The sequence below is a fragment of the Pelodiscus sinensis genome, chromosome 5 (genome assembly GCF_049634645.1).
Source record: "Pelodiscus sinensis isolate JC-2024 chromosome 5, ASM4963464v1, whole genome shotgun sequence".
Classification (NCBI taxonomy): Eukaryota; Metazoa; Chordata; order Testudines; family Trionychidae; genus Pelodiscus; species Pelodiscus sinensis.
In genome coordinates, this window is record NC_134715.1 from 50,876,287 (window position 1) to 50,901,234 (window position 24,948).

At 44.8% G+C, this 24,948-nt stretch overlaps 1 protein-coding gene across 1 annotated transcript in view; it reads right to left on the bottom strand.

Annotated features, from left to right (window-relative positions):
- The window catches only part of JADE1 (jade family PHD finger 1), a 274,830-nt gene that overhangs the window by 109,671 nt on the left and 140,211 nt on the right, over window positions 1-24,948 (bottom strand). The window contains exon 5 of the mRNA XM_075929965.1: window positions 17,221-17,340. Coding sequence (XP_075786080.1) covers window positions 17,221-17,254 — 34 coding nt within the window. The 5' untranslated portion in view covers window positions 17,255-17,340. The remainder of the gene's footprint in view (window positions 1-17,220; window positions 17,341-24,948) is intronic.

Genomic DNA, 24,948 nt, shown 5'->3' on the forward strand with positions numbered 1-24,948 from the left:
TAACCCTGCTGCCTGTACTTCAGAGAAAATGACTTTAAAATAGTTTGAGGGAAACCGACTAGGAAGCTGCACAGCAGTGCCTTCTCAGTCTTGAGTCTAATTTTCAAAGTGGCTTCAGACCACTTAAATTTGCACCTAAGTTGTATATCCAAAATCCAGCATGTGTGAGAAAATTGGGCACCTAGATATTTTGCTATTCAACCTGTAAGCACAAAATTGTTGAGGCAAATTTGGGCCCTGCTCCTGCAAAGTTTTTGGACATAGAATCATAGAACTCTAGATGTGCTTAATCGTTCTTAAGTGAATAGTCCCATGGCCTCCAATGAGACTCCTCAGATAAGTGAAGTTAAGTACACATGCAAGTGTTGGTAGGAATTTAGGGGACACTTAAAAGTTTCTCCCTTGACTACCATAAATCATAGGCTGTGTTAGACACTTGAAAATTGCACTTCAAATTAGACACTTGAAAATTGCAAATGAAGCCGGGATTTAAATTTCCCACACTTCATTTGCATAATGTCAGCCATGGGTTTTTTTTCCCCCCCGAAAAGGGGCTTTTTGAAAGAAAAATGGCTGTAGGTGGGGATCATTCAAAAATAAAACCCTTTTTTGAAAGATCCTGTACTCCTCATTTTTTCAAGAGTACAGGATCTTTCGAAAAAGGGTTTTATTTTCGAACGATCCCCATCTAAACAGCTGTTTTTCTTCTGAAAAGCCCATTTTAGAAAAAAACTGCGGCCACCATTATGCAAATGAAGTGCGAGAAATTTAAATCCTGGCTTCATTTGCAATTTCGTAGTGTCTAATTTACATCCCTTTTTCGAGAAAAGGAATGTAATTTTAGAGACAGCCTTAGTGAAAACCTATCTTGTATTGGCTTACAAGAATTTGGTTAGCTGAGGCAGCAGTCATTCAAAGAATATAAAAAATTCTGCTAAACCACTCTTATGTAAATATATGGAGAAGAGTTAAGCCTCAATATTGCAACTGGATCCATATAGGTACAACTGTACGCCTGTGGTGGAGCCCCACTGACAAAGGAAGGATTCAACTCAAGACAGACATTCTATTTATGATTATAAAGCCATATCCAAATCCATTTTGCACCAAGACTCCTCTACAGTTCCTAGAAGAGTGGGTCTTTTTTACTTCATCTTGCAAAATATTGAGATGCTGGGCTCCTAGCTAGTGAAATCAATAGGCATTTAAGGGCCTCAGCACTTTACAGGAGGCATTAATACCTTGCTGGATCAGGCCCAGGGCTTAAATTAATTGAGAACTGTTCAGCAAGATACCCTGGGTGCTCTATGGGACTGAAGCCCTGAGCCCTCCTTCCACCCAGCAGAGCCAAAGCCCTGAGCCCCAGTGCTCTCCCCAGGAGGTTGAAGCCTGAGACCTCCACTTTGCAGCTAAAGGAGCAGCATGGAGTTTCTGGGAAATAGAGAATTTAAGCCCTGATCAGGCCCCTTGTCCCTAAGCCATATAGTGACATGGAAATAACTCAGTATAACTTATTCATCCCAGAAAGACTCTTATTGTTTCTAGTATAACTATGGTTAGCGGGTACAAAATTATGGACGCAGATTTAGATGTCGTTTTTGAAAAACTGGGCCTTAATAGTCAGTTAGAAGCCCTGAGTTTCTCAAAAAGTAACAGACCTGTACCTCCTTTGCTTTCAAGTATTTAGAATACTCAGGAATTTCTCGACCTAGTTCAGCTCTCTTGGAAGTCGATTCTCCTTTTAGCAGACAACTTCCTGTTAAGCATCTTTCAGAAAGCTCAGTTTGATCTGCCATTTTAGTGTCCAGAGAGCTATTTCTGTCTTTCTGCTTTTGCCAATGGTGATTAGTTTTCCACAGTACTTAGCTTCCAGACATAGCCATGATTTTGTTTTCTAAGGGTGACAATGCAGAGCTACAACTTTAAATGTCATTTCCAAAATCCCCATGGAGTTAACTGCAGCCTAAAAAACGTGAGAGTCATATTTCTACAAAGCTGTCTGAGAGGCCACACTGCCATCTGAGAAGAAATAGTAATTTACTACTTGATTTCTAATTTTAGGCATTTTGCCAATGTTGATGCTACTTTAACACTTTGATATTGTTCATAAGCTGAGAGGAAAACAGACGGCTAAAGAATTCTTCACTTAAAGTCAAGTTAGCGTTAATCACACCTGGAACCAGTGTGTTCTGGTGCTGTCCTTGCTCCCCAAGAGAACAGTTTTCAAAGTTCATTTCTCTGGATTGTTAGATCCAGATTACATTCTGAGTTTCTCCCCATATCCCACTATTATTCAAATAGGAATGTGGCCAGAACAAAAATGCTAATGATTCTCTGCTTGGAAAAGTTGTCTGAGTATCTTTAATTACCTCAGCTGGTCAGAGTCTGACATCTGGAAGGCATTGCCCCAAGTAGCACAGTGCCTTCTATCACTATACTGGTCCATTGATTACCAACTCATAAGAAGGAGCACTATTTAGTAAATCACTAAAAATCATTTCTGCAGAACACAGTTTTTTCCTAGGATATTTGCCATCCAAGTAGTGATCGTGCCCAACCCTGATTAGCTTACAAACATTAACATGACCACAAACATAGGGAATATGGCTATAGGCTTATCATTAAGGCTAAGATTTTGTCAATAACTATGACAAAATGGGGACGGAGGAGTGTCCAGCATCTACCACTGCTGCAGCTCTGGGGTTTGCTCCACTGCCCACTCTGAGCTATTGAGTCTCTGGCTGGGAATTCTGGGATCCAACCTAGGTGGCCGATAACTGAGTGTGAGAGGAGAATGGGGACCCGTGGAGGCTGGTCCAGCCCTGCCACCTTAGGGCTGAAGCAGAAAATGTCACAGAGGTCTCTGGAAGTCACAGATTCTGTGACCTTCCTGACCAACTTTTAAGCTTTTCTTACCATGAATGATGCAAACAATGCTGGACACAACGTGGCATAGTAGTACCTGCCTAGTGCTAAACCTAGAAGAAAGAAATGAAACCCAACTCCACCACTCACTATGAAAAGTAAACTATACTGAATACAAATGACATCCCAACAGCTGTGCAATTACTTCATTACGAAAACAACCATAAAGTGTAACATAAAATTCTTACAAAATGGGCATAGCTCACACAAGTTATAACAGTTCCCTTCTGTGGATATTTAACGATGGTACAAAACAAAGGCACTCTTTGCAAACAAGATTAATCTAGAAGAAAGGATTGGACTGTTTAAAGGACCGAAAATGGATTCCTGAGCTTTTAGCCTTCACATCATTATTGCAAATGTCTGTGATCATCATTACTATCTTTGACCTATTTTCAGACTGTTGGTTTTTAAATAACATTGATGATCATTTTATTGTATTTGATATGAACATTCCAAACATTCAGTTGAATGATTCTAACTAAAATGAATTGCAGGTCTAAATCTATTTCCTAGCTTACAAGCATCCTTGTCACAGAAGCTAATTTCGATGAGCAGTTTCCATGGACCGAGTAGGTATATATTTTGAATCCCTATAAATATACTATAGTATAAAAATTATTATTTCTATTGCAGAAGTATTTAAAGATTATAAACAGATTAGGATCCCATTGTGCTGAGCATTGTACAAATAAATAACAGACTGTTGCTGCCTCAGAGCGCTCCCAATCTAGGATAATTTCAGACAGGATAAGCATTTGTGTTTTTTTCAGAGCACACATACTTTTTTAAAATTATTCTCTGACCCTAAAAGTGGTTCTTTCAAGGTCAGGGCTGAGACACCCCATTTAGGCATTGGGAGTAGCTTATATCCTCACAGCCTGTGTTGTCCTTATGTGGAAATTTTGGGGGGGGGGGGTCAATCTGCCATCTTTTGAGAAACACTATGCTCAATTTTTAAAAGATACATCATGGAAAACAATCATCTCAAATCTCTGTGACTATGAAACCTAATCTAGAATCCCTGTACTGAAGTAGTAGGACAGGCAAGGAAAATATTCCCTTTTCTTTTGGAAGTCACAAGTCCTCATGTTCAATGCAAGACTCACACAGTTACACCAGATACACATTTTATGTAATTTTAAGAGTCTTCAAAGAACTCAAGGCTCTATAATAAGAGCAATGAGAGGGCTTCCCAAAGAATTTCTCTGTAAAGTACAAATCTTTTCAAGATCAAATTATTGGTTCTTGCTCTCATGTAAGGCTCATCTGAGAAAGCCTTTAATTTAATTGCAAAAGTGCTTGCTGATCCTCAGATTTGGGAAACTTGGAAAAATAATACTCTGAGTTGCAATTCAGCAACGGAGGACACAGAATTGTTCCTTTTTACTAGCGGTGCACTTTAATTTCAGTTTCTTTGCCATATTATAACTATAACCATGGTCATTTCCTTCTGCCATTACAGTTCCCTTGGGAGTTTCTCCTTTAATTAATGTTCCGTTAATTAATCATTCTCCTTTAATTAATGCTGCATAGCATTTTAAGGACTAAAAGAAATTGTTACTCACCCTGTGCAGTAACATCTGTTCTTCGAGATGTGTTCCCCCGTGGGTGCTCCACTACAGGTGTCGGGCTCGTCCCGGTGCCGCAATCTGGAGAGTTTTAGCCAGCAGTAGCCCCCGGTGGACTGCGCATGCACAGAAGCCGTCTCTCGGCATTTGCGCTCTTTCTGCGTATCGCAGTCTAATGCCAGTTCCTCCTAGCCGGAACGTCTGAAAAACACAAAGGTGAGAGTTCCGAAGCAGGGAGGAGGGCGGATAGTGGAGCACCCACGGGGGGACACATCCCAAAGAACAGATGTTACTGCACAGGGAGAGTAACAATTTCTTCTTCTTCGAATAGTGCCCCTGTGGGTGCTCCACTACAGGTGAGTGTGAAGCAGTAGCCCAAAACAGTACTGTGCTACGGAATTAAGCATGCACAGAGGATAGGACTGCCTGAACCACCGCTGCATCTGCTGAAACAAAATGTTCCAGCGCATAGTGTCTGGTGAACGTCGATGCGGACGACCAGGTTACCACACGGCAAATGTCCTGGATGGAAACGTCTCTTAAGAAAGCCATGGTGATGGCCATGGCTCTGGTAGAGTGCGCTTTAGGTTTAGAGGGCAATGGTTTGTTACGGAGTGTATAACAGCGGGTGATGCAATTTACAATATGCGATGAAATACGCTGAGATGAGAGTTGTTGACCTTTGGAACGAGTTGCAAGGGACAAAAAAAGTTGTCTTGATTTGAGGAATTGACGCGTCCTGTCTATATAGAAAGCCAAGGTTCTCCTACCGTCCAAAGTGCGCAGGCGCGCATGCTCCTGGGTGGAATGCGGCTTAGGGTAAAACATATGGAGAATTATTGGCTCATTGACATGAAACGATGAATTGACCTTTGGAAGAAACGATGGGTGACATTGTAGTGTTACCCTTTGGTGTGTGAACAGCGTGTACGGAGGGTCAGCTGACAAGGCTGCCAGCTCGCTGACTCTTCGAGCAGAGGTGATGGCTAAAAGGAATGCAACTTTCATAGTCAGAGTCTGTAGGTCGCAGGTTGCTAAGGGTTCGAACAGTGGACAGGTACGTGTATCAAGGACCAGTGTTAGGTCCCATGGCTCCGGAATAGCCTTGAGCGGAGGATAAAGAACACTGAAACACCATCAATATATGGGTGAAAAGCTGAGATTGCATCCAGGTGTACTTTTAGTGAAGCGACTGCCAACTTCTGTGAATGTAGATGGAGGTGGTAGTCCAATATGTGTTAGATAGATACACACAACGGGTCCATGCCACGTGAATGGCACCAGTTTTGGAAGCAGCACCATTTATAATGATAAGACCTTTGGGTCATTTGTCGTCTGCTTTGTATCAGGATGTCCCTAACCGTTTGTGAGCAGTCTAACTCTGAGCCCTGCAGCCACTGAGGAGCCACGCTGTGAGGTGGAGACGGTCGATGCTTGGGTGGAGTAGACTGCCGTATTGCTGGGAAAGTAAGTTGTGTATGTGTGGTAGTAATTTGGGTTAAGACTACGACATCCTTATGAGTTGTGGTAACCAGGTCTGGCGAGGCCAAAACGGTGCTATGAGTATTACCATTGCGGCATCCACCGATATCTTCTGTATTACCCTCGGTATGAGGTGAAAAGGTTGGAAGGAGTATAGTAGTCGATACGTTCCCCAATCAAGAAGGAAGGCATCGCCTTTCGAACCGAATCCCATTCCAGTCCTTGAACAATATAGGCGGCACCTCTTGTTGCGTCGGGTGGCAAACAGATCTAAGTCTGGGTATCCCCAAGACCGAAAGATGTCGCGCACTACATTGTCGAGGAGCTCCCATTCATGCTGCTGATGAAAGGTCCTGCTCAGAGCGTCCGGAATGGTATTGCTCTTGCCGTGGAGGTAAGCAGCCATAAATGTAATGCCATTCCAAATTGCCCAATTCCATAGTCGTATGGCCTCCGCTCACAGGGAGCTGGATCTGGCACCGCCCTGTCGATTTGTGTAGTAGACTGTGCACATGTTGTCTGTTAGGATCTGCACAGTCGTACCACGAAGGTGTTGGGCGAAATGGCGACAGGCATTGTAAACTGCACAGAGCTTGAGAAAATTTATATGAAGCAGGGATTCGTGTGGTGACCACAGGCCCTATACTTGATGATGTTGCATATGCGCTCCCCAGCCAATAAGGGAAGCATCCATAGTAACCTGGAAGGATGGGGCTCGACATGGAAGAGGACTCCCGCTAAAGTGTTGTTCGGATTGAGCCACCATGCAAGGGAGTCTTTCACCCGGATAGAGATAGGAATAAGACTGCGCCTATCGCCAGTGAATGGATTGTAGACTTGAAGAAGCCAATGTTGTAGGCATCTCATGTGAAGGCGAGCATGTGGAATAACGTAAGTTGACGCTGCCATATGACCTAGCAGCTGGAGGCAGATAAATATGGAGACCGCGGGAGCGGTGAGTAGGACATTCGCAAGATCCTGAATGGTTTGAGACCTGTTGACCGGTAGGTAGGCAATGGCGGTGGTGGAATCCAGCCTCGCCCCTATGAAATCGATCGTACGAGGAGGCACGAGAGAGGATATTGGCAGGTTGATAATGAGGCTGAGGGCCTCAAATGTGTTTCTGACCATAGCTACCGCTCTCTGTGCCTCGACTGCTGAGTAAGCTTTTATGAGGCAGTTGTCGAGGTACGGAAAAATCATGATCCCCGAACGTCTGAGGTGAGTGGCTACGACCATTAGGATATTTGAAAACACCCTTGGGGCCGCTGAAAGGTAGCACGGTGTACTGGTAATGATCATTGCTGAGTGTGAATCGGAAAATCTCCTGTGTGCCGGGTGGATGGTAATGTGAAAGTAGGTGTCCTGAAGATCGAGAGACGCGAACCAATCCCCTTTGGTAAGAGTCGGAATGATAGAGGCTAGGGTAACCATCTTGAACCTTTGTTTTCTCAGGTGATGGTTGAGTTCTCGAAGATTGAGGATCGGTCTCCACCTGCCGGACTTCTTCTGCGTGACGAAGTACCAGGAAGAGAAGCCTCTGCCTCTGAACTGATGTGGGACTGCTTCCACTGCTCTGATGGCAAGTAGTCGCATGACCTCCTGTCACAACAGGAGATCGTGAGAGAGGTCCCTGAAAAGGGACGGGGAAGGGATGTTTGAAGGGGGAAGAGTGGTGAAGGGAATAGAGAGTCCGGATGTTATGATCTCTGACCCATCGATCTGTGGTGATAGCAAACCAACGACGGCGAAAGGGTCTCAACCGGTGATCGAACAGTTCAGTTATTTGGGGGATAGCCTCTGAAAGGGGAATGGTGCACAGTCCCTCAATGGGGACGTCAAACCTGCTGACGAAGTTGATGCTGAGTTTGCGTCTTGACAGGCTGTTGACGCCGCCTTTGTGGCTGCTGCCTCTGCTTCTGTTGGTCGAAAGGCCTGAACCGTTGAGCGGTGTAGGATTGGGGTCTCTGCCTATTGTAGGGCCAAGCTCTTTTATGCCTGAAGGGCGGTGTATACATCCTGAGTGTTCTTAATGTCGTTCGGGAGTCTTTACCAGAGGGGAAGACCTGGCTGGTATTCTGAGCGAACAGAGAAGAGCGGTCGAAGGGTAGATCTTCCACTTTTGGTTGTAAATCCTTGGGGACAGAGGTGAGGTGCAACCAAGAAGTGCGCCGCATTACAACCGCTGTAGCTGTCGTACGGGATGCCGAGTTGGCGCTGTCAAGTGAGATTTGAAGAGCTGTTCGGGCCGCCTTGTAGCCCTCCTGCACCACTGCCTCGAGTATCTCCTTCTTAGAATCTGGGAAGTGCTGCATTAGCGGAACCAGCTTTGCATAATTATCGAAATCATGGTTGACCAATTGAGCGGAATAGTTTGCCATCCTAAGAGTTGCTGTCGCTGACATATAAACCTTTCTCCTGAACAAATCCAAACGTTTTGCGTCCTTTTTGGATGGTGTATTCTTAGATTGGGACATCTTCGACTTTTGTTGAGCTGCGTCAACGACAATAGAATTGGGAGGAGGATGGGTAAAAAGGAACTCTGCATTTTTGGCGTCCACAAAATACTTTTTGTCTGTACGCTTATGTGTTGGTGTTACAGACACAGGCGTCGGCCAGATATTGTTAGAAATCTCTAGAATCTCCTCGTAGAAAGTAAGGGCCAATTTCGCCCTATTGGATTGTTGTAAATTCCGTAAGAGAGCATGCTGTTTTCAAGGTGCCTCGGGAGCGTGCAGGTTTTGTGAGTGGGCAACCCTTTTAAACAGCTCCTGGAATTGCCTGTAATCATCTATGGGTGAAGACTCATGATTGAAGACCGCTTCATCTGGTGACGAGGATGAGATGTCCGCTGGAGAGGCAATGGGTTGTGTATCCCCGGAGGGAGAAGGAGGGATGTTGGCTTGTCCAGAGGCTCTATCATCGCCTGTGGGTGTTGGAAGCAGTTGTGCCAGAGGGATGGTGTCATGAGTTGGTGGCTGAGGCGAGTACGATTGACGGTGACTCCAAGAAGGCGAGTGTGAACAGTCATGGTAATGCGCATGATCTGACCGACGGTGATGGCCATGGTGAGAATATGCAGGTGAGTAACTGCCTTGCTGATAGTGATATGCACGAGCAGGTGACACCAGGGACCGTGACCTCACAGAATATCACAATGGAGATCTGGAATAGTAGTGCCGATGATGACGCAAAGGTGACGGAGAGCGTCTCAGAGATCTCCACTACTGCGGTGACGGTGAGCATTCATAATGATGCCGTCGGTCATATCGAGGAGGAGGTGAGGGTCCCGGTGAGAACACAGTCCTAGTAGGACTGGGGGACGGTGAACGTAAGTGGCGCCTCTTCCTTTGAGCCTTTGTAAGTACTCCAGTCACTGAAGAAGGAGCAGTGACCACTGGGCTACAAGGCATTGATATGATGGAGGCGGACTCAGATGGTGACACAGGTGCTGAGGCCAATGAAGGTGATGCCGTGCCCTGGGGTGAGGGACTAGATGGCTGTGTCTCTGGTGCAGGTTGGGTAGCCGGTGCCTTGGTCAGTGCCGACTGCAACTGACAGGACTCTGTGCTGCGCGGTAATGCACGGTGCAGTGAGGGCGGCAGTGTATCCTCTCTTGGCACCGTCTTTGGCTTCATCTTAGGCTTATGCCTTGGTGCCGGTTTCTCCAGCTGTGCCGCTGTCTCCCTCAGTGCCGGCTGTCTCGGTGCCGTAGTCATCTCCGTTCCCGATGCACGTCTCCGTACCGATGTCGGAGCAGACAACACCTGTGTCGGCGTCGACTCCGGTCTTGGCGTCGACTCGTGCCTCAGCACCAGCTTAGAGGCAGCCCCAGATGGTTGGGCATGGCACTGTGAAGCACCCTCCAGTGCGGATACGGACGGTGCCGATAGTTGCGGTGCCGTCCAAGTGCTCGGTGCTGTTGCCGCCAGTACGGACTTGGACCGCGGTGCCGTACAGGACGGTGCCGAGGAAAGCACGGGGCTAGGTTCCGACGTGCTACGGCCCTTGGGCGATTTGCCACGGGCAGGTGGGAATGCTGAAGAGCCCAGTGCGTCCCCGGTACTCACACTCCTAGATGTAGTGGAGGTTCTGCCTTCACGGGCCTTCCGTGACTGTGGAGCCTCTGGATGCTGGGCCGCGGACGAGGGCTGAAGTGCTGTGTTAAAAAGGAGCATCTTCAGACGCTTCTCCCTGTCGCGTTTGGCCCTGGCGGTCAATTTAGAGCAATGACCGCATTTCTGTGGGATATGCCCCTCTTCCAAGCAGCGAAGTGTCCGTCCGAGGCCAGCATCGCGTCACCACAGGAGGCACATCTTTTAAACCCCGCAGGCATGTTGGAATAAGTGCCTTAGCAGGAGATGGAGGAAAAAAATCCCGGCAGGCCGAACAAAGGGCCTGAGGGATCGAACAAGAATAGCTTTTTTTTTTTTTTTTTTTGGTGAACTAACTAATTAATGAACGGTGATAACTAACTATACTATAAAAGGTGGGGGGCTAACTGGGAAGTAACAAGTAATGAGTAACTTTGATCTAAATTCTCCTCTGGTTGATGAGGAGCACGTTCCAACTCCGTCTGCAGCCGTGGACAGTTAGGAAGAACTGGCGTTAGACTGCGATGCTCAGAAAGAGCGCGAATGCAGAGAGACGGCTTCTGTGCATGCGCAGTCCACCAGGGGCTACTGCTGGCTAAAACTCTCTGGATTGCGGTGCCGGGACGAGCCCGACACCTGTCGTGGAGCACCCAAGGGGACACTACTCGAAGAACCACCTTTTTTACTAAATTTATTGTAATAATACCATGCATCTCCAGCAGCTGTGATCAGGAACTCCCTATCTTTAATGTCATATGGGCACGTACTATGATTTAGTTGGCCACTGTGGATAGGGGCACAACATGTTAGAACAATCATGTTTTAGTCTGGGGCAATATCTAATCTCAATACTAGATTTTTAACATTGCCCCAACGCATCCAGACTGGCCATTAATTTTGTTAGAGCTAAATGTGGCTACAATTGAATTTAAACCAGGTTATAAAATTGAACAGGCAAATACAGATTAGCCATAGCTTTAGTGTCCCTCTCTAACAGTCAGTTTAAAGATGTCTTTTCAATTGATCTGAATGGGACCAGCACGTTTTAACAAAAATTAATCAATTAACTTCCAAGTTTCCAGACACTGCCTGCATTTCATTCCACTCAACATCTGACTTCATCTCCACCTATTCTTCTGCATATTTGATTTCCTCTTTGTCTTCTCTTATATTGATTTCTCACAGCACAGTTGAGGGTCTTTACAAGACCAAACAAAAACAAAGAAATCTGTGCTGGCTCACTGAGTCACTTCCCTTTTTTAAGGGTCAGATTCTGATCTCTAGTTGGTTTATTTGGTCCATATATTTCAGTTATTTAATATGTAGGAAGAATGTAATTTAAATCCTTCCTTCCACTTCAGTTTGACTCTCTCTGTAAAGCATTTTGGTATTACCTCTATGAATTATACTACTAGTACACAGGCATTATATTTAGATACGAGTGAGGTAATATTTAAAACTTACATTGAGGTTTCCAATTAGAGTTATCTTCTCATGGTAAATTCACCATAAGACCATAGTACCAATAGAACAGAATTATCTATATTTCAGCCTACAAACACATTTACTGCGAGACCATTACATATGTTGGAAATTCATGTATGGTAGTTTAAATGTTCTTTTTATATTCAAAAACATATTGAAAAGATTTCAAGAGAACTGGATAATTTTATAAGCAAATGGATCTTTTCTGGCTATAGAAGCACTGCATTTCATAATGGGCATATAGTAAGGAACCGTCCTGCACATATTTCTGCTCAAGTGAACTAACTGTAAGCTTATGGCTTTTCTTTTACTGCAAAAAGGTGAAGGTTTTTGTTTTTTGGGGTGTTTTTTCCCCCACAGTGAGATAAAAGAATATTAGCTATTGTGCTGTAGTGGAGACAAGGCACTGTAGCTTTAACCTTAGGAATTATTTTTAGTGAATGCATAAGTGGTACGATAAGAAGTAGAAGAAAATTTGGAAATATAAGTTTACTTTATCTTCCTACTTTTTATTGTGTAAGTCAAAAATAAAAATGTCAAAGTGCATATCAAAAAGGCTTTAGTAGGTATGTCACATCTAAGCCATTCAATAGCCTCTGGGTCAGCCGTCTACAGTCTATAAAATCCTTCTGATAGACCACCACAAGAGGAGCAGCCATTCAGTAGGTATGCAGCATCCTCAACCACACCAGTCATTCAGATGCCATTCTGGAGGTTCAAGGCATGGACATTTGCCTTGCTGTTTACATCTAAAATGCTTGAGTGTGTACTAGAGGTAGCATGGCAACTCAAAACCAGCCAGTCACTCATCAGGCTGAGTGATGCAGAAGTAATTATTTACAAAAGGAGCAGCTTAATTCCATTCTGCCCATTACAGTGAAGTAATGTCTGCCATAGAGTTAGTCATTGCATAGTCCTGATTGGTCTAATCCAAGATAAATTAGGAGATGTCAAAAGGGGTATAAGGCCTGGCCTCACCTTTCTACCTCACAGTAAATCTTCCATTAGGATTTTACAGCAGGATAGCCAATGTATGTTCATTATCCTGCACTAAAAACTAGGGTTGCCAGATGGCTTCCACAAAAATACCAGACACACTTGACATGACATCACAATCTACATTACATCTTATTTAGAAAATACCGGACATTTATATTTTTATGATTTATATTTTCTCAATTTGTTTCCCAAACAGACAGCTTAAATGCTGGACTGTCCAGTTCAAAACCAGACATCTGGCAAAGCCTACTAAAAACACACCATTTTTAATAGGGACGACAAACACAACAATGTCCACCAGTGTTTTTCTCATGCCATTTCTCAATGATTTTTCTCGTGCCATCCCCCTGCAAAGTTATCATGCGTATGGCCAAAGACCCTGCTTTCCTTTTATTTAGATATATGTAATCTCTCTCGCCTGGGAAAATATGCAGACATTAAATACAGGGTAACAAGAATGGGATGTTCCAATGCCTGTACCTCAATGTGCACATGGTGCAACTTCCCAGCCATGTATGAGGTCTTCTCCCTCAGCTCTCTTATGAACAGGGCCATACTAAATTGCACATAGATGGACTGCAAAATGAAAATTCTCTCTTCTGATTTGTGTCCTTTTGCATGTGTATATATTCTCTCTTTTTATTCATTCATGAGCTCTCTAGAGATAAAGAAAATGTTTTCCATACTTTCATTTTAAAATTAGAATAAACATATCAAGTTTCATCCTCTATTAGTCAAGGATATAAAAACCATAAAGAGAGGGGAACTCCTTCAGTTCCCATTTGCCAGCTGTAAAATGGAGCTCCTTAAGTTGACATCTGTTTGACTGAGACAAATCTGTCCTGCACCAGTGTAATGCTTACCCTCAAAATATACACTGCACCTATTATCAATGGCAGACAAGATCTGATAACTGATTAGGCACAGAGCAAATCTGCCTGGGCACTAGAAAAGAAATAGTGCAATTTTAAAGCAGATGTATGTTCTTATTGTTTGTTGATAAAGCAATAAAATTACTTGCTCTTTCCCAGTCTATCTTAACTGTTAAGAGTAAATAAACTTACTGCAGACATAGTGTTTACATTAGAACTGTTTATTTTAGCACCTGCTTATTTTAGCACATAAAAAGCTGGCCACATATTCAATTATAATTATTTTCACACTGCTGGCCAGCCTTTGCTGGAGAAAAATACTATTTGCTTGTTGTGAGAAATAGTCACTGTAAATTAATTTCCACTGAGTTTTCAAATCCCCGAATTTAGACAAATTTAAATCACAAAAAAGATACCTCCACTTCTGTAGTGAATTACAGCCCTTTGTGATATTTAGCTTGTGTAATAGCTAAAACAGAATTATTCTTGTGTAACAGAATGAAACTTAAATTTGCATGTAGGGATTTTGCTTTCTCACATATGGCATAAGATTAGAAGTCAGCATATGTCTCTATAGTTATAAAAGCAATTGTTTATAACAGAACAGATATTGAATAAAGAACATTTATATGATTTTCAACATGCACCTTCTTTTTAGTAAGGTTACAGGTCAAAACTTCAGTGCCTAAAGTTAGGCATCCAATATCAACATAAATGAAAGATGTCTTTGATTCAGTCCACAAAAAGAGAGGTGATAATTGCTGGGGTTAAAAACTGTAAGAAATAGCAAAGATATTACCGATTCCTCTCATTAAGGAGAGTCAAGTGAGCAGAAGTCTGATTGGATTCCCAATTGCTACTTGGAGAGCGGAGAAAAGATACAGTCCCATGAGATTTCTCACCATTTCTTGAAAGCCAGGAGGTGCAATTGTTTCTTTCAGATGAAGAACTTTCAGTTGTCATGCATACCTTTGTTACTTTCAGACTAGAGTTCTCCAGTGTGCTATGCATGGGGCTCAATCCTAAATTTATCAGCATTTCATTATCCAGAAACTGAAACTGTAGCAGAATTAGAAGCTCACTTGTCCGACACATCAGGAAATAAAATTATACAAACTGTGAGTTAGTGTATATGCTCTTAACAAGAAAATGTTTCTCTCATATTTTTATAAATACACACAAACTCTAACAAGGCCTTGCCTTTTAGGAGGATGACACGATTGGTACACTCAATCTCCTTCAGGCATCTCTGACTTTTAAATATGGCAACATTATTTAGTAATTACAGGCAGTCCCCGAGTTACGCGGATCCGACTTATGTCGGATCCGCAGTTACGAACGGGGCCCTCTCCCTGGTCTCCAGCAGACCAGAGAGAGGAAGCAAAGCGGCGGAGCACGCGGGCAGCGGACAGCCCGCATGCACGTCTGGGCTGTCCGCTGCCCGCGTGTTCAGCCGCTTTGCTCTGCTTTGCTCCCCATCCCCCTGGTCTGCAGACCAGAAGGACGGGGAGCAAAGCGACAGAACACGCGGGCAGCAGACAGCCCAGACGTGCAAAGCAGAGCAAAGCCGCGGAGCCTGAGGGCAGCAGGACAGCCACGGCGCGTCTGGGCTGTCCCGCTGCCCCCGTGCTCTGCGGCTTTGCTCCAGACGCCTGTGGTACAGCCTGTGGGGCGCTGCCGGTTGGTCCTGTAGCGCCGCTCTGGGCGCTACTGGACCAACCCGGCAGCACCCTAGCTGCTCTGCCCCAGGCGTCCTGATTCAGCCACTGCTGGTCAGTTTCAGCAGCAGCTGAATCAGGACGCCTGGGGCAGAGCAGCTTGGGTGCTGCTGGGTTGGTCCAGTAGCGCCGAGGAGCGGCGGCGCTACTGGACCAACCCAGCAGCACCCCCGCTGCTCTGCCCCAGGCATCCCCAAGTCAGCCGCTGCTGAAACTGACCAGTGGCTGACTACAGGAAGCCCCTGCCCCGGGCTTCCTGGAATCAGCCGCTGATCAGTTTCAGCAGCAGCTGACTTGGGGATGCCTGGGGTTCTTAAGTTGAATCTGTATGTAAGTCAGAACTAGCATCCAGATTCAGCCGCTGTTGAAACTGATCAGTTTCAGCAGCGGCTGAATCTGGACGCCAGTTCCGACTTACATACAAATTCAACTTAAGAACAAACCTACAGTCCCTATCTTGTACGTAACCCGGAGACTGCCTGTATGTCACTCAAAGAGACCAAATAAAAACATATTTTTAATTTAATCATCACTCCTTCATTCAAAAATATACCAATTTTCAGCCTTTTACTCACCTGGCTACAATTTTTTTATGTATGAGAAATTGGGAAAAAAATACTTTTACCAGATTGAAAAGTGAAATTGGCAGACCTGGTATATTGGCATCATAAGAGAATATCGTTGCAGCGCCTATTTGTAAGTTTCAAAAGTACCCTATTGGTAGTGTGTGGAGCAAGAATACTTTCCTTATTCCAATCTCTTCCCAATAAAACACGCTTATTAACCATGATCAAACATGCCTAAAGACAGCATGCAACTACTCTGCAATTAACGTACATTCTCTAACCTTCTAGGTAACCAGTATTTTTATGGACATTTTCTTAACTAAAGCACAACTAGAACAGGTGATTTCAGATCTTCATTTTTCCAAACTGGATATCTGCTGTTCAACATGAATTACACTTGGAGACATTACTTTTCTTTTTTGACAAGCAAAAGATAAGTTTTATTCTCAACAGCATTTCTCTATTTCTGCCTCTCGGTCTGTAACACAATAGGTTTGGCAGAGCTTCAAAACAATTCCAAACTTTCAGGGAAATAGCAATGAATGGACAAAATCCTACTGATTTTCACCAAATCAGAAAACAAGAAGAGGGAACTAGGGGACACATGGAGCTCTTTGCATCTAGTTTGCAGAGCCAACAACTTAAACCATGTCTGTAATTGGCTATTGTTCAAAGAATTTGTTGATGGCAACCATTAACATTAACACCTTCCAACCTAACATGTCAGCTCTAACCATCTTTCCAATACAGTTTGACAATGCTGAATCCTGAATGACTTACCTTGCAGACAGAAACAAACAATTTGAGTGAAGGTAAGGAGAGAAGGAGAAATGGAAGCACATACAGATGTTTGTGTCTACACTGCAGTGAGAGCCCAGACTCACACTTGAAACCACGCCCCTCTTCCACCTACACACAAATCTCTCTGGCTCATAATTAAGGCCTTAGAACTCTGTGGGGGAGGCAGGTTTGAGCCAAATAATCTTTGGACCCTGGGTTAGAGTCCTATTATTTTGCAGTGCGGATGCCATCTCTCTCTGACACAGGTCCCAGGAATTTGCCAAGAATATTCTGCTTTGTCAACTTCCTTTGCCCTCTCTATCTCAAGTATTCTCAGACAGTTCCATAGAAACAAACCCTCTTGGGGTAGTACAGAAACTCCATGAGTTAGCATTAACCATTCCATTGTCTTTGGACTGCTGAGCAACAAACAAACCATCAGAAACTCTTCTGTGTTGTGAACATTGTTACCCCAAAAATATTCTCACTGGAGACCATCCAGGGTTACACTAGTCTGGGTTTATTTCCACTAGGTAAAACTAAAGAGGAGAAAGCAGCCACCAAAGGTTTATGCTATATATATAGATATAGATATAGATGATATATATATCATCTCTCTCTCTCTCTCTCTCACACACACACACACACACACACACACACACGCAAGCACACACCCCTCCATTCATTCACACCCATTCATTCCTGCCCTCAGGCAATCACACACTTACACAGACATATAGGTTGCAGAAGGAGCCAAGGCATGTGGATCCTGGAGGGTCTGTCTGCTCATCATGGCTGGGGAAGCTGGTCAGGAGGAAAGACACTGGAGGGGAGCTTCTCAGGATTAGCTGGAAGGAAAAAAAAGAGAGAGTCTCACATGTGCTCCTTCTCTTTATATAGTGTCTGAATGGGTCCTGTGACTCATTCACCTTGTCATCAGGGAGCATGCCCAGACTTCCCTTTATCCAGCAGGGAGCATGTCCATACTGCGATGACTCATTGTCATGTGGTCCATTGTTCCAAGCCTTCTTCAAACACTCACACACTCAATCTCGTTCTATTCACTCAGGGGAGAATGCAGCTTAGGGAAAGTTATAAGCAAGGTGGTTGCATGTTACAAAGATTACAAAGTTGCAGTTTACAGTAAATTTGAGAGTGACACAGATTGCAAAGATTGACAAGCATCACAATACGTTGCAGTTTAAAACCTTAGACCTTACAGTTTGGTGTAGCTTTAGAAAATCTATGTATATAAATCTAGTGAGCTCAGGCGGAGGCTTGTTTATGCAACAAACATAAGATGTCTTTTGCAAAGCATGCTGCTTCATGGTCATAGGAGCGCACACAAGTATTGCTAAAATACTGGTGAAAGGCCAGCAAAACAGTGGACTTTACGTAAGAGTACCAGAAATGAGCATGCACACCAGCAAATAGAAAAAAAGTTGGCAGTGTTGAAAATATACTGGACCAGTGACCAGTGCAGAGAATGGATTAAGTGGCTCAAGCCTGAGTACAAGAAAACCAATCAGATCTGAACCTCAGGCATCTCACTGCTATTACACTTCTTTTATGAGACGTTTGACTGGGTGCTGGATATTGCCCCAAGCACAGAACCAACAGCAAGGCATGGTGACCTGGTCAGCTAGGAGGGTAAGATCCAGCATAAGAACAAATGGAAACCAGCAGCAGGAGCTGATCAAGGTCAGTAAAGTGTTGTTGTTGAAACTAGTCCAGATGAGACTTTGCTGCAGTATATCCTGGAGCCATAAATGGAGGAGGGTTTTGATACCCTCCTGAGAAATAGACCATCATAGAGCCTGCAGCAGACATGGAAGAGACAGAAGTAGCCCCAGAGCCTGGTAAGTTTCTGTTTCCATTTTAATGTTTATTCAAATAGAAATGGGAGGGATTTCTGTTCTATGAATGAATGCAAGGAACCCCAGTTAGCAGCATGTATCTGCTAGTAACAAACTATACGACAGTGGCTTGGCTCGCCCATCAGCATGTGAGATTCAAAATGGCAATCCCAGAAATGCAAACAGTAACAATGTCTGAAAATGAATTTTTACTGAAATTGTACAGATTTTTGCTAAGGCATTCCTTTAAAAAAAACAAAAAACAAACAAACAAATTCTACATTACCATGCTTATAAATACACTGCTCTGTAGCCCCATGAAAGTGTAACAAATCACATGGAAACAGTTAACGGGGGAAAGTGGAAATGTTTTCTATTTACAAATCTAGTTCATTTCAGTGAAATGTAGTCCATGCAGCACATAGGGTACAAAATCATCTGTCCCAAAGTCAATAGGGTTTTGAACTTTTGTCCAAAAATGTACTGGTGGAGAGGAGGAGTAAGCAGGATGACTGTGGAGTTCTGTGTGTTTGTATGCAGTCAGAGTATTCTAAGCCAAGTGAAAGATAACACAGCATCTTCTTGATAGAGATGTCAATTTCACATGCATTCATTTTTTTGATTTTATCACTTTGGTATATATGGTTGTGCCAATTTTCTTCCACAAATTGATCTGAGGAAGTGGGTCTGGCCCATGAAAGCTCATCATCTAATAAACCATCTTGTTAGTCTTTAAAGTGCTACATAGTTCTGTCTTTTGTTACAGCATCTTCTTGACTCCCTTATAAATTCTGACCCTATCCTGTGTGCTGATAGCTGAATCTTTTCCAAGCAGGAACTCATGACATCACATGATGGTAGACAAATGCAGCATACAGACATCACAACGTATTGGTGCAATAAGGATAATCAATGGAACTCTGTAATACCAGGGTACAAAATATATACAAAAGAAAGAGTAGGTGGGGATCAGCACTATAGGTGGAAGACAGCATTGACTAAAATATAGTAAAATCTTAAATTAATCATACTGTACTATGGAATCTCTATGGGCAAAAATGTCATGCTTGAATATTAAGAATATACAGTACTACTGACTACGGAACCAGGATGGAGATGGTTATTGTAAAATGCTCAAGAAGATTAGAAAGACTACAAAAATAATAAAACTCAGTAATAATGGCGATTTCAGCTACCCCTGGATTGCTTGGCTTCCTATCACCTCAGGACAGAATGCAGAAATAAGGTTTCTAGACACCATAAATGACTATTTCTTGTGGCAGCTAGTCTTGGAACCCATAAACAGAAATGACTAAATCAAGAATTGCCTAAGAGGGCCAACTGATCAGGTAGAGAAGTGAATACAGGCAGTCCCCGAGTTACGCGGATCCGACTTATGTCGGATCCGCAGTTACAAACGGGGACTTCTCCCTGGTCTCCAGCAGACCAGGGAGAGGAAGCAAAGCGGCGGAACACGCGGGCAGCAGACAGCCCAGACGCGTTTGGGATGTCCACTGCCCGCGTGCTCTGAGGCTTTGCTCTGCTTTGCTCCCCGTCCCCCTGGTCTGTAGACCAGGGGGACGGGGAGCAAAGCAGAGCAAAGCGGTGGAACACACACGCAGCGGGCAGCCCAGACGCGTCTGGGCTGCCCGCTGCGTGTGTGTTCTGCCGCTTTGCACCCCGTCCCCCTGGTCTGCAGACCAGGGGGACAGGGAGCAAAGCAGAGCAAAGCCGCGGAGCCCAAGGGCAGCAGAACAGCCACGGCGCGTCTGGGCTGTCCCGCTGCCCCCGTGCTCCGTGGCTTTGCTCCGGATGCCTGTGGTACAGCAGCTGGGGCGCTGCCGGTTGGTCCCGTAGCGCCTCTCTGGGCACTACTGGACCAACCCGGCAGCACCCCAGCTGCTCTACCCCAGGCGTCGTGATTCAGCCACTGCTGGTCAGTTTCAGCAGCGGCTGAATCAGGACGCCTGGGGCAGAGCAGCTTGGGTGCTGCTGGGTTGGTCCAGCGGCGGCGCTACTGGACCAACCCAGCAGCACCCCAGCTGCTCTGCCCCAGGCGTCCCCAAGTCAGCTGCTGCTGAAACTGACCAGTGGCTGACTACAGGAAGCCTCTGCCCTGGGCTTCCTGGAATCAGCCGCTGATCAGTTTCAGCAGCAGCTGACTTGGGGACGCTTGGGGTTCTTAAGTTGATTCTGTATGTAAGTCGGAACTGGCGGTCAGTTTCAGCAGCGGCTGAATCTGGACGCCAGTTCCGACTTACATACAGATTCAACTTAAGAACGAACCTACAGTCCCTATCTTGTACGTAACCCAGGGACTGCCTGTACATCAAAAGCAGGAGGACTGCCAAACAATGTGGTGAATAGAGGATGGAGGTGGTAGAGGAACATTTGAGGAAGATAAGATCATTGGGTAGAAGCTAAAAAAATTCTTTGCACTGGTCTGCAGGAAGAGAAGGATCCTACACTCAGCCATTCTTTTCAGTATCAAATCTCAGCTCAATCAGAGATTGAGCCATCAATAGAGGAGATTCTGGAACAAACTGATAAATTAAGCAGTAATAAGTCTACTACTAGTAGACATACATCATCCCTTCAGAATGACTTTTCCTACATTGTACATGTAGGCTGCTAATAGCAACTGCTGACAGGGGAAGAAGAGGGGACCCCAGACCCCATCTCTCCCCACCCTTTGTTCCACCTCCATTCTGTTCCAGCACACCCTGGAGCCGTGCACCTTCCGCACCACTGCTGATGATGAGCGAGGGGACAGGGGTAGAATAGACTCCAGCTGCTGGCACTGGCCCTCCTGCTGGTTGCTGGCTGGCCCCTTCTGCCTTGGGAGGGGGGGGGGAGAGGAGGGTGTCTGAATGTGTCTGGAATTTGTCTCTCTTAGCCTGGAAGTTCTCTCTGCTTGCCTCAGTGGCTTTATGATAATGACTTTTAACATGCAAGCCTCTGTTTACAATTTCTATGCTAGTTTCAGGTTTTTTACATTTGTCTAAGTGATCTAGGTTTTGCTGACTCACCAACTCAGACCGCTTTGCCCTCTGTATAGCGGTGGATATGGTTAAGTCTCTCTTCAGTTATAGCTGCTGTAAAAGGCTTTTATCTGTGAATGCAATGTCTCTGACATTTTCAAGTTTTGAATGACCAAAATCAGAATTTTCAACTCATGTATGCAGAGCTCTTATAAAAAAAACGTTCAACATTTCCCCCTGGTTCTTAATTCTGTTGTTGAAACATGCGTTTTCATGAACACATTTCTCTGAGGCATAAAGTATGGAATAAACATAACCAGTTTCTCCATCACCTTTGTGACTATCTTCAGTAAAGTCAAAGAGGATTTAAAGAGATGTTCTGCTGTTTTCCCATAGCATAAATTAAAGAATACCTATATATCTCTTGTTTCTTTGCAGTGCGTGGGAGCAATGCGAAATCTTGCAAAATATTGCTTCCAGGTTGTCTATTCCGAAGGTTTGAAAGCTGAAGTTCTATAGGACACTAAAGGGTGGTATACTGCAACTGTTTTTCCTTCTGTTTGTAATCCTTGTTGCTTTGTTCCTTTTGTACCTCTTCTCAGCTGACTCCTGACATCATGTCATGTTCCTCTATACCACATATGGACTGATCACTGAGCTTGCTAATACACAGATGATTTCATTATTAGAACCTTTAATGCTCTGCCAGGTATGGCTCAGATTATCTTCAAGTATTTTTACACACAGTGCCGCCTAATGGCTGAACAGTGTAATACAAAAACTGGACTGGTAGCACTTTATAGACTAACAAAACATGTAGATGGTATCATGAGCTTTCGTGGGGAGCCCACGTCTCTGTTTTTGTTTTTTAAGTTTATTCTGTACTAACTTGGCTTCCCCCTGGAGCTTCAATATAATACAGTTTAACACACCATGATATTTTCAGCAGAGGAGCAGGCACTTGCTTCACAATTGCTGGAACTGGAAGAGTGGTTAAAGGAGGAAAACAGAGCTCGGCCAAAGTAACTGTTTGAGCATCTGATGTCACAAATAGCAGTTGCAGCTGTGGCATCACCCACACCACAGCCTGAGTCCCTTACGCAGTACCCTGTGATACAGTCCAGAAACAACTTTGAAAATTCCATGGCTGAGCATCCAATGCAATCAGGCTCCATGAACAGATGGGCAGCACAACTTTAACCCAGGAAGTCCTCCATATTGACCTTCTGCCCTGTGGAAGCCTCCACCCACTGGCCCCAGAGCCAAGTGCATGGGAAATGAGGAAAGAAGAGAAAGCAGCACAAGGTACTAGGGAGCATGCAACAGTAGGAGGTTGCTATTTTTACCTGGTTTCACTGTCTGCAGTTGTTCATGGCTTATTTTGTTTGTTTGTTTTTATGGTTCTGTTGTACTGATATGTTGGTGTAGTAATGGCAGCTGGCCTGCCTGGCAACATCTTGTTTATAAATAAAGCAATTTATTTTATCAAGAAAGTGTATTGATATCACATCATACAATGTGTACTTAAAATAAGAAAGGTAAACATGATCAGAGACAATTGGGAATTAATAAGCAAATACTGTTCTTCACTACAGTTAGCTACATCAATCTATACTTCAATCACTTCCTTACATCAACCCACACTTTGAATCAGCCTCTCCTCCCTCTCTGATAAGTGGCCATGACATTCGTAAGTGTACTGCACGGCCTTCAACCCCCTCATCCTGTCCCAAATACTGAAACCCCGCCCCCTCCGCCCTGCAAACAAGCAGTTTTCTCCCACTCAACTTCCTCTCCCCCTCTCTCCATGCATATGCAGAAAGGAACTATGCTCCCTCTTCCACTGGGCCATGCAAGTCCATAATTTGGGAACACAAAGCATCCCTGACTTCTGTGGCCTGAGTGCAGAGGTAAAAGTAAGGTGGTGTGTCCCGGTGCACCTCTCCATAAGAGCTGGCTAGGGTGCTCCGCTACAGGAGTAGGTGGGGCGTGCTCCCAACCAAGCTCCCAGGGCTCTCCTGCAGGCTACCATGCTAAGCAGCCGCAGATGAATGGGGCTGGCCGGGGGGCATTCCCCGCCCCTGTCTGGGACTTCCCAACTCAGAGCTGCCCCTTCAGCACCATTCAGGGAGGGAAAGGGGGGGCTAAATTCCCTCCATCCCTATTGATGCTGCTCGTTTCTCCCCTCCAATCACTGTCAGGGAGCAAGAGGACAATACACAGCCTGCGTGCCTGCATTGCTCTCCTTCCTGGCATGTGCAGGGAAGGAGGGATGAATGACCCATGCTGTGAGCTTTCCTCTCACTTCCTGAGAGTGATGTAAGGGGAAGAGCAAGCAACAAGCAGAATTGCTAGGGACTGGGAGGGGGGGTTCCAGCCCCTCTGCCCTCCCAAAAGGGTGGCTCTTGCCTCCCTGCACTCCTCCAACACTCCAACCCCCACCCTAATTCCTGTACTCCTCACCACCACACACATCGTAACCCTCAGGTCTGAGCCTCCCTCCCCCCCACTCCCTGGCCCAGTTCCTGCACCCCTTCTCTGCATACCCTAACCCACTGCTCTGAACCCCTTTTAACACCCCCAACCCTAACTCTTCCTATCTGAGTATACTGATTCAGTGGCCCCACACCATCATAGATCAATTCAGCAGCAACTCAGGCTTCACACCACAGCAAACGACAGCAATGAAGTAAATAATTATGATAACGGAGTCCAGACAAGTCTGTAACCAACTCTAGTGGGATTTCAGTCAACCAAAAGCACATTCTACCACCACCATTCTACACCTGCTGAGTGTAATTAAACCTTTTTTTCCCCATGGCCTCTGAAATCTGGGAAAAAGGGGTGAGAGATACCAGGGTACAATGCACACGATCCGTTGTCTACATCCAAGCACTAAGGTACAACCGCATCTGCTCCAATCCTTCAGACAGAGACCAACACCTACAAGATCTTCACCAAGCATTCTTGAAACTACGATACCTGCACGAGGAAGTGAGGAAACAGATTAATAGAACCAGACATGTCCCCAGAAGCCTCCTACTACAAGACAAGCCCAAGAAAGAAACCAACAGAACACCACTGGCCAACATCTACAGTCTTCAGCTAAAACCTCTCCAATGCATCATCAGTGATCTACAACCCATCCTGGACAATGATCCCTCATTTTCACAGGCCTTGGGAGGTAGGTCAGTCCTCGCCCACAGACAACCCGCCAACCTGAGCAAATTCTCACCAGCAACTATACACCACACCATAGTAACTAACTCAGGAACCAATCCCTGCAACAAACCTCGGTGCCAACTCTGCCCTCATATCTACACCAGCAACACCACCACAGAACATAACCAGATCAGCCATACCATCACTGGCTCATTCACCTGCACATCTACCAATATAATATACGCCATCATGTGCCAGCAATGCCCCTCTGCTATATACATCGGCCAAACTGGACAGACCCTACGCAAAAGAATAAATGGACACAAATCAGATATTAGGAATGGCAATATACAAAACCTGTAGGAGATCACTTCAATCTTCCTGAATACACAGTAGCAGATTTAAAGGTAGCTACCCTGCAGCAAAAAAACATCAAGACCAGACTTCAAAGAGAAAC